Source organism: Homalodisca vitripennis, chromosome 3, assembly GCF_021130785.1.
Source record: "Homalodisca vitripennis isolate AUS2020 chromosome 3, UT_GWSS_2.1, whole genome shotgun sequence".
Lineage (NCBI taxonomy): Eukaryota > Metazoa > Arthropoda > Insecta > Hemiptera > Cicadellidae > Homalodisca > Homalodisca vitripennis.
This window is the reverse complement of record NC_060209.1, coordinates 16,452,977-16,467,206: the sequence shown is the minus strand read 5'-3', so window position 1 is coordinate 16,467,206 and position 14,230 is coordinate 16,452,977. Positions and strand designations below refer to the sequence as shown.

Genomic DNA, 14,230 nt, shown 5'->3' with positions numbered 1-14,230 from the left:
TTTTCTCAAGAACTAGAAGAATAGGTAATAGTTTTAAGAGTATATTATCACAAATCTAATTACACAAAAAATATTTAAATCAAATAATAAATACCAGATTTACTATGACAAGAGGTGGCCCACGTTGAGAGCTGCCATTTATTCAGTTTTTGTATTGTTGCCTATTTTGGCTAAGAACCTCAATGTAGGCCATGAGTAAATTTTTGCACTAAATCAGTTATTTATTATTCGATTTAGATAATGTTGGTGCAATTGGATTGTGATAATATCCTCTAAAAACTGTTATTCTTGTAATTCATGAGAAAAACTACTGGTTTTTCAAAGAAGTTTAAAAGTTCTTAATGCCTGCCATTTTGAAAATACTAAAGATAAATTCATGGTATTTTTTCAGTAATTTGCTTTGTTATCATAAACATTTAAATCAAATTTGGTATAGTTAAACTTATTAGTTTTTAAGACATTAATTTTTTTCTAAAAAAAAACACATACAAACAGACAGATGGGAAACTTAGCATCAAAGACCCATGTTCATATGAAGAAATAGGTTTGTCTCGACTTGAGCAATAAAGTTGTATACTTTTGTCCATAGAGTTACATAACACTGTATATTTTGTTTACTTATACTATATACTACTAACCTGTTGCATTCGTGGTATGATCCTTTGCATACATGCTGTCAAGTCTTCTTTAATTAACATGGGCAGGTTTTTCATCACACTTATTTTTTGCAATTCATCTCCGACTCTGAAAGATATTTAAAACATTCACCACGGACACCAGGTCAATGTAACAAAAGTAACAATTTAGTAACATGGTTTTTCTTGATGTGTAATTGATTGATTTCAGCGAGGTCCTGTCAGTTCGTTAATTGTAATTTCGTTTGTATAATGTTGCAATTTAAAATTACTAGAGTTCAAGTCTTGTGCGACTTCTGATAAATATCTGTGAATGTAACAACTTACTATGATATAGGCCTAATCTTCTTTTAAATAACCAGCTATGATAAATCGACCCGAGTTTTATAGTATGAGAACAATTTTACACCTTAAAACCTAATTAGCCGTTACGTTTGGTAACAGAATTATAGAGCATATCTCAATTTAAATACAAGATTAATAATGCAACAAAAAATTTGGAGATTTATTATAGCGTAAAGTATATACTTTTAAATTTTGTTTAAAGCTAAGTAAAATAATTAGGGACTTTTGAACACTTAATAACATGAGATGCCTGCAGTATAATAAGTGGCCACCATGACAATCAAACCGAAACGAACTATTGATTAGAAATAGCCGAAGTATCCAATACAAAACCATTCTTATTATAGTAATTTAAAATCAAATTTAATGGTAGCTTTTTTAATGTAATACAACAATATTATTTAGACTTAATTGAAACTATGTAAAATAATATATAGTATTTAAGTAATGGCCGCAACTACAATGGCGATGGCGACCTTTGTTATTTGTGTCACAAGCTATCAGAAACGCATCTGATAAAATAATAAGAAGTAAGTTTTACAAGTTGCTTTTTGTATACACATACATAGTTTTTAACTCATCATTAAATTATTACTTTTTAGACATAAAAAATAGCTGAAATATACCATAATATACGAAATACTAATAACGTGATTCGGTTTAATATTTTGGTTTGTTCGGTAGTTTAGATTTAATCAGAAATATCAATTATTCGATTGTCATAGTGGCTGCTTAATTAACATACTGCAGCCCATGAGACATTTGTGGTTTGTGGTTTTAACATTATTCTTGTGCGGTTAAAATCATCATGGCTACCATTATTGCTGGGTCATAATAGTTTTGATGAGTTTATCACGCGTTCATTGCGTTATTTGAATTTCATGAACATTACTTGAGTTGTGCTGAGAGTGGTTACTCCTGTAAATACATTGCATATGCCATATGAGTAACCGGTTACTTGTTGCCTAATGATTTTATAACAAAGAAAAAAAGAGTCCAATATCCATTACAGCCTTATTCTGCCTGTATATGTATGCACGCTATTTCTCAATAGCTGACGTTCGTGGAGCACTCTAGGTTAATTTGGAGGAGCTGTTACAACTCTATTGCCAATATAGTACTCAGTAGCAGAAGCAATTACCACAAAATAAATAAACTGTAAAATTTAGTTGAATTCATATCTTTAACTTCAGAAAAAGTTGTGTACATACAGAGTTAGCAAGTTCAATGAGATGTGGAATCCAGTGGAAGTTGGATGAAAAAATTGATCTGTAAAATCACAGTTTTTCAGTACTTTTTCTGTTTTTCGTCATTTGGTTATTTTTTTAAGGAGTGGCCGATCCCCTTTAAATCGGATCCCCAAAATTGAAGGTAACATCACAGAGTGGATGGAAAGACAGCACAGAGAGGTGGGCTTCTCCTCACTCAATTCCTGTCGGACCACGGTTATTTTGGATCACACCTACACAGGATAGGGAAATGGGGGTTGCCCAATTGGGGTTTGGACATTCACGTCGTGATGACAAGGAACATACCTTCTTTAGGTGCAGGCGATGGATATAAGAAAGAAGAAAGGACCATGAGGAAATCGAGGTTGTCAACATTCACACGAGGTTATTCTTTCGCTACGTTTCCTGTTTTACGTCATTTGGTTTTTTTTTAAAGAAGGGGCCGTTGCCCTTTTAAGACTTATTCTACCTGTCCTCAGTGTACCACTGGCCTGTGCGAGTATCTTATCAAACAGAATAAGGCGATTCGATACAGTAGGCCTACAAGGTCGATGATACTACGGAAAAAGTGCAACGGTCACAGACAGATTTGAACCTGCGCTTCCTCTAACTCAGACCCAAAGTTCGACGTCTGAAACCACTCGGCCATCTGCACTCCCAAATGACTCTTCTACCACTCTACTACTATGGAGAAGCAGGGTTTAAGTTGAGATGAAAAAATTTTTCTTCGCAAGAATGCTACAAGCTCTTCAGACTTTTAAGCAAAAATGTTTGTCTTGTAGCACTTATTAATAATATTGGTATTCCGCGAAGATTACAATAATACTTATATAGAAAAACAGTTTTCAGCTCTATAATACTTTAGCCTCCAGAACCAATATTTCCATTAATGTTCTTAAAATAATATTTTCCATTAGTGTTCTTAAAATATTTAAAATCTAAATAATTAAACAATTTTGTTTTATTTAAAAAAGTATAGTTAAAAAATAAAATTTTAAATGTATTGTAAAAATATATTAAAAAAAAAACCAAAAAGTCTTCTATGAATTTAAAATAAAAAATAAATGTAAATAGTATGGTTATTTGTTATAAAAGAAGTTAATTTTAATATCAGTTTATCTTTAAAAAACTAATTAGGTCCTACCAACATCATTCAATCGTTTTGTAAACACCAACTTAAGCCTTAATTAATTCCTTTCTATTCGTACCTTCAATAAAGATCATAAATACATTCTTTGATTGGTTATACCAAACCTTTTACAAATGTCTAACATTAAATTCTGACTATAACATACCCTCAAATCTCCAGTACTAGTAACAGACATCAAGAAGTGTACAATGTTCTTTATTGTTCGTATGTGTGTCAGCCACAGCGCATCAGCACCGCTGTCATAGCAACAAGCGTCGCCGTTCGTTGGGTACTACTCTCGCATCAAAATGGTACCTGTTTTTCCTTTTTTCATCCAAACTACAATTTTGAACATTCATAAACAGGAAAACTTGTAATTCATATTAAGAGCAAAGTTTTATACAAGATAATATGTATAAGAGTATTAACTTAGAGAATGTAATTTTTGAATTATATGGATAAAAGTTGTCAAACCAGTTGTTTTTAAACCATTTAAACTTTTATTCTCAACCGGGTTCAGTTAAATAGACTCGGAATTGGTCACCTTATTGAGCTTATAGTCATTATTTTTGTTTTAAAGCAACTTGTTTTTAACACCACTTATTAAATAGATTTTGATAATGTGCAGTGGCTGGTGCCTGCTCGTTAGAACGCGCAAACTGTCGAGAGCGATGTTGTAATGATCGTCCGTGGTCCACTCGCGCCCTTAAGTGTATGAGGAAGCTTAATACATTAAATATAGTTTTAATGTATTAGACCATTCCCTATCAGCTTTTTTATATGAGCTTTAGGCCTCCAATGGCAGATTTAACAATTTGCTTTCTACGTCTAGACGTAGTAATAAAGAAGGTTAAGTTTAATGCAACTCCCATAATTTTATCTCTATTAGTTAGTTTTCGTTCATCGTTCAAACTCGGGTATCTATGTTTGTCGGCCTGCAACGCGGCACAGTGTCTAATATTGTATATACATGAAATTAAATGTGATTACAAAATATATGATATTAATATAATTGAAAAACAACATTTTTAACGCTGTAAACGGATTTTCAAAATTCGATAAACATATCACAGTTGGTTGTTTTGTCTCGCTTTTGTCACAATTTTACGAGAGCTTTTCTCGACAGTATCACATTTTCTCTAACTGTTTCGAAAAATGCGACAAATGCGGTTACAGTTTAAACCCTGACAGAAATACTTGTTCTTTCTCTTGTGACAAAAATGCTTTTTCACTAGTGAGTGATATTTCTGTATATTCGATGTAAAAGTGTGTGTTGTGAGTACACTTTAAAGCATACTTAGTTACTATTATTGCATAAGAATAGACAAAAATACCTATTGTTTTCTTTTACTTCGTAATGGGAATTTAAATTCTTTAGGACTGCCATTGTCGGCCATTATTTATTTACTTTTCAGAACATTTACCATGACGCATTTTAAGGTAAAGTATGGTTTGATCTCAACAGATAATGTATGTTTTCATTTCATTTCTTACGCTCATAATATTGCACATGATTTTAGAGGGTATATACATAAATAGTTAAATTCTTAATGTTTTAATGTTCTGTTTGTGTGCTGTGTCTGGATATCTGTAAATATTATCTGGGGGTGGGACTGATAGCGTATCTGTTATCTGAGCGCTCTGGGACAGAAGTCAGAGATAACGTGTACTGTAGGTTGGATCGAGTGAGTGCGTGACAATCATGGATCAACCATCCACTAGTTCGACCAATCGTAGTGAACTGGTGTGTCGTAAATATTATCTGTGGCTGGGACTGATAGCGTATCTGTTATCTGAACACTCCGAGGCAGAAGTCAGTGCTTCACTAGATATCGTGTACTGTAGTTTGGATCGAGTGAGTGCGTGACGATCATGGATCAACCATCGGTAATTCTAAGCAATATATGGGTCAACCTCGATTTTTCTCATATTACAATATAATGTTCCAATAGTCAATTAGAAAAGGAAATGACTAGAATTTCTTGCCGGAAAGCAGTTATAGGGAGCAGGCAACCGCCAGACGGTCATATATTGCTTAGAATTACCTATTAGTGATCTGGGCTTCAAATTTGGAACTACTCGAGTTAATTTTTTTTCTAAAAAAACAAGCAGCGCGAAGCGCTGCACAGCGGGCAGGCATCGTGCGTGATCTGGGTATATATTGAATTAACGCACGATGCCTGCCCGCTGCGCAGCGCTTCGCGCTGCTTGCTATTTTAGAAAAAAAATTAACTCGACTGCTTTCCGGTCCCATATATTGCTTAGAATTACCCAACCATCCACTAGTTCGACCAATTGTAGTAAATTGGTGTGTCGGGCATGTTAAGAGTTTACGTCTCGACCGAAACAAGATTATTTAGATTCTGTACATCTGTGGAACACACTAATGGTAAGTGTTCTCTATTAATGTCCATTTATATATTTATTCATATTGGGGGTATTCATGATTTATTAAGTTTTTTACACGGTACATAATTGTCTTTCCATTACAATTCAATTTATATTTCTGATCAGCCCCTCTAGAATTTGATATTTTACTGATAGGTACTATCTCGAGAGATGCTTTTCTTTTATTGACATCAGCGCGGGGCAGAAGGTGCTGCCGAAGCCCGCGCTGATGGCCGGAGGCACTCGTCTCAAATCGATAACAACTAATTAGAGAATAAGAGAGAAGAGAATAATGAGAAGAGAATAATTAATTTGTAGCTCAAAATTTAAGAAAAACATTGTTCATTTGGATCAAAATTCAGCTCATTTCAGTATTATTTTTCATTTACGTTTGCAAAGATGGCGCCGCATCCGATGACGTCATCACGAGGTTTAATCATAGTCACATGTGATGCCCGATGTGGATGTAAAACATGGAAATATTTCTCCGCCCTTGAACCATTTTTGATGTTCTAGAACTTCGTTATTTCTCATTTCCACCCCGTCAAACCTTATATATTGTTTTGTTCTGTACGACGATTCCAATAAGTTAATAACGCAAAACTCATATTTTGCCACTCCAGCCTTTAATGTGACAATTACCAAAATCGATAATCATAATCCGACTGTGATGGTGACCGCTTATTATACCGTAGCCCAACTAGAGACATAAAATAAATTGCAGTGTGTTGTTTAGAACTTACTGAATCCATTGAGACTAAAATCATAGTGGTATTTGGATACATGTTTAATCAACCGAAAACTCATAAGCTCCTACCACACTTCTAGGTTTAAAACTAGAATTAGGCCTAAGTAGTTTTCTAAAATCAAGTTGACATTCTTCTGTCCACTAGTTATTTGTTTTAGTAGCAACATTAAGATGTTCAGTCTGTCAGTCAGTAAAATGTAAAAATCACAAAAACAGGATAGGGGTCACAAGGCCTGCCTATGTAATTAGGCTACTTAGAAAGTGGGCTAGGATGTATTTATTGAGGTTAAGTAATACCTGAAATATCAAGCTATTTAGCATAACTAAACTCATATAATTGAGATGTACATACACATCTAGTGTTCACCAGCCAGTGATAATAATAATTAAAAAAATAATACTTACGGTCCACTCTCATTACTCATTTCAAAATTCCCCAAACACGTCATTTGTACAACCTAACCTACATCTCAGTCGTCAAGAGTACAAAACAAAATTGCTGATTTTACATTATTAAATTAGTGTCAAAACTTCAATCAAAGTATAATTATTTTAAATATTAACGTAGTATACGTAAATGGACATGGAACAAACACTAATTACGAAACAGAAAAATTACAAAAGTCGCAAGATAAAACAAACAAACAATAAATAACTCTGACGGTCGGGGTCGACATCTCTTTTTATCACTCTACCTCTGGTAACGTAGTAACACAACACAGTAGGTTACATTTTTTGTAAATAGATCACGGTCATACAAGACCTGCTTGATCACGATGTTCAAGTAGAACAATCTTACAGTATATAAAATAGGCAGAAGATCATTGTAAGTACTAAATGATGAATAAAAAGAAAAGCCTAAAATGATTAAGGCATTATGATTTAACAAAGTTATATATAGATAAGAGAGCTATAAAAACTCGATCTAGAAAAAAAAGGATACTTTTCATTCGTCCAAATGGCTGGTAAGAATTTAGTTCTTGTGGTGTTACCAAAAGTTATAAAAAGTAAACTTAGAATACAGTAGTTTGGATGTACAGATTTAAAAGATTTTGAAATAGAGTACTGTTCACAATTACTCTCGATCTCGATGAGAATGGATCTTTCAGCACATTCAACTTGAAACCATAAAAGATATCCGAGAACATAATTACTAGAATCCTAGCGTTTGCTTTATGTTAAACCAAGGTATTATTAAGCTAAACAGTACTTAAGTTCATCCCTCTTTGAATTACATCTACTTCAGGTATACATGGAACTCAAAGAAGATACAGAAATCTAGATTATCTCCGATTGTGAAAATGAAGAGCAGTGTTAAGAAAATATAGAGGTAACTGAAGAAGACATTATCTAATGAAGGTAAGTAGGAAATTTAAACATAAGCTTAAGTTTATTTTCTATTTGGGATGTATCTTTTGATACGATAAATTTCTGTTAACTTATTTAGGGTTTTATTTTTGTCCTGTCTAATCATAAACAAAATAACTTGTAATCCAAGCGGTCTGTCTCTTTTAAAATAAGCAATTGTAATACAAAAGTAACAAATACTTTAGTCAGATATTAATACAGTGCTATGACAGATGGATTTTTACAGGTCTTAGTGCAAATCCTATCATGCTGTAGACTTGCACTTCCATGCCTTAAACCACATTGATTCTGACCTTTTTACATTTTGCTTAAAATTAAAGTGATCTAAGTCTTCAATCTATACTATTACATAAAAAATTATGGTTGCCTGTAAAGTCGGTTTTACGGGCGAAGATTTTACGTGACAACGTCTTTTTCTCGGTAGAATATTTATTGATATGAATATTATTAAATTGCACAATAGGAACAAGGAATTGAATGAAAATAAGAATTGCACAAATTTTAACTATAGAAATATATTTTGCTTACTAAAACATTGTACATAATTTGAAATTAATTAAAATTTTTTATTGTAAATGGTAAAGTTGAATAAAACATTTACTAAAATTGGAATTTGAAATTCTTGCTAAACACAGTTAAATTCTAACTCCGCGCGTGGTGATTGGTCGGTTTAGTTCGTTTGTTTGGTCGCACTGTTATGACAGGTTAGAGGTTATAATTTGTTATTTTAAATGTTTGACTAGCAATACGCGCTGTTTCTTCTTAATCGACTGAATTACGATTGATTGCAGAGTGATTTAAACTAATAATTTACTTAACACTATCGACATTTGTCAATAGTATGACATAACCTATAAACTCAGTTTCTCAACTTTTGTGTCAATCTAACAATTAATCAATCAATCATAGTTTACGATAATGAAATATCAGTGTACAATTATTTACCTTTATTGTTGTAGTTGTTGTAAATTACGAATCTAAGCACTCCACATTTTCACGAATAAACATAGTTATCTGCTTTATCCCGTGCGGCGGACCCACAGTTATCTGCTTTATCCCGTGCGGATCCCGTGCGGCGGACCCACTGGACGGGCATCGTAACGTTACCGGGAGTTACACTTTTTCATGAGTGACTCCGAGCCGCAACCTAATTCAAGACGTTGTCACGTCAAAATCCCTCTGTGCTACGCCCCACTTGTCTCGTTGCATTACCGCGAACAAATGTTACTAACTGAAATATAATCAGTGTAATCAATTAAATATAATCAAGTGCTCTGCGTAAATATATAACATCACAACCATATGTTTAATTAATGTAACCATTATTATCAGTGTGTCCACATTTATTGTCTCGAAAGACTCTGTAAGAGCTGTAGTCACTAACAACCCAATAAAATACTTAAAGCCATTTCATATTTTTCCAGGAGTTAAAAATGTTTCACCGATGGTCAAAGCCCTCTGGACTCAATGGTAAGTAAAACCGAATTCTCGTACAAGTGCCTTAATCAAGACGGATTAAACTTTTTCCGTCATCTCCTGACGCTTACCGAAAAATAGTCAAAGGACTAACAGACTTGAATGTTAGTTCCATACGTACCAGTTAAAGCAAGAACGTGCATATAAAGATTTGCTGGAGAACATGCATTACTCTATTCCTATTGAAGAACTAAACATAGCGATCGAAGGAAAAGGCCGCAAGAAATCTTATCAATGTAAGAAATAAAGTCACAATGAAACCAATGTCTCTGTTTTTATCGATTTGAAGTCTTGTGATCGCAATAAAGAGATATTTCAAATTTATTATTTACTAAAAGCTGAAGTTTTATTTCAAACACATAATAATAAGAAGATAGTTGTTCAAAGTAAACGACGGCAACATTATGGACATACTAAATCATACTGTCAAAATGCAGTGTGTGCGTGTGTGTGTTAAATGTTCCAAGGATCATGATGTATTTCTAACAGTAAATTTCAGCAAATATTAAGGATGCAGTGCTTGGTCCGTACTGCAATGCAGACATAAAAGATCAAGTTACTATCTAGCTTTTACAATAAATTCAGTTATCTTTCGACAGAATTGAGTCATTTAGACCTGTGTATGTGCATGCATGTGTGTTCTTAGATGTGATATCTTCCTATTTTATGTGTGTGTGTGTGTGTGTGTGTGTGTGTGTGTGTGTGTGTGTGTGTGTGTGTGTGCGTGTGTGTGTGTGTGTGTGTGTGTGTGTGTGTATGTGTGTGTGTGTGTGTGTGTGTGTGCGTGTGTGTGTGTGTGTGCGTGTGTGTGCGTGTGTGTGTGTGTGTGTGTGTGTGATCGGGAAAACAAGGCAAAATCAACTATGGCCTACTAGAATCGGACTAAAGCACAATGGCCAGAAATATACACTTTTTCAAGTGTATTCTCGATCGTGGGAGCAAGGCAAACTCATTGGGCAAATATTGGGGTCGAAAATATAATTCACTCGAACCAAAAGTGCTCATAAACGTTCAAAGCCAACGAAATTGCGTGCGAAGCCGCGGGTAACTGCTAGTCCCTTACAAAACCTACACATTGTTAAGTGTGGTTGTGTCTATAAGTACATACACCACACATTAAATTAAAACACACACACATCAGTAACATGTTTATGTTGTTGTAAATTAACATTTTATAAGGTTTTTGGTGAATAATTAATAATTATTCTATTATGACTTCTCATAGCTTTTAAGACACGAATTCTCATTCTAAAATTTACAATTAATTATGATCAGCTTAATAGTAAAAAAATACATGTACAGTATTGAAGTAGAAAAATGAACAGATCGACGTGTTTATCTAATGATACATAAAAACTATTTTTTTTTTTTACTTTCACCGCAAATTTTTCTACACAGCTACACTAAACAACGTGTAGAAGTCTTCATCTATCACGGGCAGTGATGACAGTCAAAATTCTAAAAGTTCTATGAATCATGTTGAAATGCATTGGTACCTTCTTACATATTAGGGGGACTGATCAAGCTTTAGCTAAGTTACGTGTATTGCATTCTGTATTCTTTTGAAACTATCTATAAAAGCTATAAACGCTTACAGTTTATCTCAAAATTGCTAGGGTTTACGGTTGCTCTCAACATTTTAACGAACTCTAAGATATACGTGTTATAATAAATAAATCAATTACGCCAAACAAGATGTTATCTCACGTGAGGAGATGTAGAGCTCTATCCACAATTCGTGCCTCGAGGTAACCTTCCACTGTGTGTTTCGCGATTTGCTCCGGAGTCTGAAAATCGAGAAAAGATTCAGATTTCGCCACAGTAACAGTTTCATTGCTCAGTAGTTACTGTGTCTAATGAGTCTTTTTTACTTTCAAAATGGAAGCACAGCCTATTGTTTTAATATTATTTACAATTCCAATGGTAGGAAAGCAGAAAAACGATGTCACAGAAGTGTTTAAAATCATTTTGAGGTAAGTTTTGTGCAGTGGATGTTACCGTGGTATGTAAGCTAAATCCTAAAAAGCATTTTTACTCTCGAACTCCATCTGGTGTCAGAAGCTCTGTATTATAGTGATTGTTTTCCTACATTTAAAAGTACGGTACTTTCTGATTAAACGAGGCCACCGATAATTAATAAACGGGATTTAGCAACTTTGGGTGGGCAGTTACACAATAAATACTAACGGTTAGGTTAGGTTAGTAAACCTAAATCGCCTAACCACGTCAGCCGCAGCGTGGTTTGTATAGGTGGCCTCCGTTTAATCAGAAGTACCAAAAGTACTTCCATCTCTCTGAGCTGCTGAAAAAACTTATAAGGTTGGTTGATATAGATGAAAAAGCTACGATCATTAGCTATGACGTCATTCCATTTGAATGTTATTAACACTCTTCTAGTAGTAGGTAATGCAAATACGTATTAAATATCCTATTCAACTGTAACCATTAACAGAAATGTAAGTATTCTGGAAAATACTCTTCTAAGGGTCTGAGAACCATTCTTTAAACTAATTTTCCAAGTTAGACATCTGGTTCACAACAACCTGCTGAAGAGTTTGCAAGTTTGGGAGCAAATGATAGTGGCTAACTACTGGCGTCTGAGAATTCCCCTTTACACTGATATTCATGCAAAATTAAAACTCTTGTTTTAATGTAACGTTACTCTTCGGTTTTCAATCAATGTTATATCACTAAATCCTTCTAAAGTGCTAATGACTATATTCGTTTAGTAGAGGTTGAGCAAGTTGGTAATCTTATCGACTAAGATTTTAGTTATAGGCCCTATGAAGTATCTACTAATCTATAGAAGGCGATAGTAAAATGTTATTTTTCTTGACTTACAAAACATGAAGTGCTACGGACTACAATAGAATTCAGAATTGAAAATTATTCTACAATGTTAGGTTTAAGCTTAAAACAAATGGTTTCATCCAACCTTACACGATAAAACAGATAGTCTTCCCTATGTCTTCCCAAAATTGATTCTGCAGTAAAAAAGATTAGCATGTGATGCTTGTCTGGATACCCTATTACGCCTCTCTTACTGTATACAGCAAATTGTGGTGACTAGTTGACAAGCTGTCAAAAATAACGAAACAATACCATGGTCATTTATAATTTTAATTCACTTGTCACAGAAATGTTCTGATAGTGGTAAATTGTACGGATGATTGCAAGATAAACTGATTACCTTTAACTCCCTTCGAGTAAGTTTGTCGAGATTAAGGTCGCGAAAGTCGTCAGACATTTTTCAGTCCGAAAATTCGTAATGATCAATGCACGTTTTCATCACTGGACTGTCACCGGTAGTCTAAATAATGTTACATTTAAACATTAAAACCCATAGATGTCATTCCAAAATCTAATGAACTTTAAATTTTAAAATGTTATTGTAAGGTTATTTGAAAGTATTGATAGACCATATGTATAAATAAATGTTACATTTTGGACCAGAGTTCAATCTATCGTTATGGCTTAAATGTCTAAGTTGTTTGTTTGTTCTTTCCTTCTTCAGACTCAATTCTTTCATCTATGTTATTTAGATACACTTAGCTTCAAGATTCTATAGCCGTATTTATAGACTGGAGTTGTTTCTCTTAAAACATATATTTTATCAATTTTTTTTAGTAAATATTTATCTTTGCTTCGTTTTCTTACAACCGACTCTTCAAAACAATTGAATATGTATGTTTGTAAAACATCTATTATTACATTGATGATTATAAATTCATGTGATTGATAATTTCTTTTAGGATTCGATCTCAAATATCGACTTGTAAAATTTAACATGTCCCGACTGCCAACTTCTATCAAAGTAATTTTATTAAATTATTTAATATACCTTTAATGGAAAAAATAAATAAAGGAATACACAACCAACTACCGAAATGACAATTAAGCCAGCCAGCATGGTAGAATTAGCACTAGTTTCATATGGCACCTGCTTTACCGGTCAGTACATATGAAGTGTGCTAGCTAGGTATGCTTACCGGAAGTACCCGGACCAGCTGTCTATCCCTGTGGTTGCAGGGGCTGCCCGTTCTCAAGATAAAATGTGTCATGAAAGGAAACATGAACATTGCCTGTCACGAATTTCCAGTATGCACCATAGATGACTAAAATAATGGTTGCGGAGACACAATACGTCGTTTAATTGGGCATCCAAATTGATAAAAAGGTTGGAACAAGTGGTAGAGTGAGAACATGTGGAGATATCTTACTTGATAAAGTTACCCTCGGTAAAGGCTAGACTAATTTTTCAGTATTTTAAAAGAATAGCATGGTACATTTTATAGTACTGTATGTTTCTTGCATATTTTATACCACTAATAAATTATTCACACAGAACATAAAAATGTAAGTTGTTAATTGTAATACAATTGACAGAAAATCCAATATTTTTATGTGAAAAAGACGTGAGATTTCTTTACAATTTCATTGTATTTAGGTTTAAAATTGATTTCCTGCCGTTGTAATGACAATTTTCAGCGCTTTAACATATCTTAAAACTTGCTACTTTAAATAAGAAACGAAGTGCAATAAGTATAGTTTATGTCACGTGATTTATTTGCGTTTGTCGGCGAAAAGTAAGTAGGGTTACAGCGACCATAACCTACAAGCAGACGCGTGATATTAAAAGAAGTAATTACGAAGGCAGTGGCAGTGGCAGCGAGTTGGCGGAACCGCTGACAGAGCGCGTTGTCATCGGGCAGACGTGTCAATTAGAGCAGTTTTATAACCTAAACAGGGCGCGTCAATTTGCGGCTTGCTGACGCTTCATTTGAGCGCACAGCCGCGACATTTTTACTTCTGAGACAGCAGGCGCAATTATTGATGCACATTTTGACACTTGTCTCCTACTGCCCTGACAGAAACCGTCGGATCGTGACTGTGTTTCACCTCCCTTTTCCGA

At 34.1% G+C, this 14,230-nt stretch overlaps 1 protein-coding gene across 4 annotated transcripts in view; it reads right to left on the bottom strand.

Annotated features, from left to right (window-relative positions):
- LOC124356637 (serine/threonine-protein phosphatase 4 regulatory subunit 4-like) overlaps positions 1-12,716 on the bottom strand; it is a 51,896-nt gene extending 39,180 nt beyond the window's left edge. For 2 of the 4 annotated variants that reach the window (XM_046807755.1, XM_046807758.1), the window contains exons 1-3: positions 12,509-12,716; positions 11,026-11,105; positions 639-744 (exon numbers count right to left, since the gene is read on the bottom strand). In XM_046807755.1, the coding sequence (XP_046663711.1) occupies positions 639-744; positions 11,026-11,105; positions 12,509-12,565 (243 nt within the window). In that variant the 5' untranslated portion in view covers positions 12,566-12,716. Of the gene's footprint in view, positions 1-638; positions 745-6,879; positions 7,169-11,003; positions 11,106-12,508 lie in introns of those variants that run through there. The other 2 variants (XM_046807757.1, XM_046807756.1) reach the window with 2 other exon arrangements.
- Positions 12,717-14,230: the final 1,514 nt, after the last annotated feature.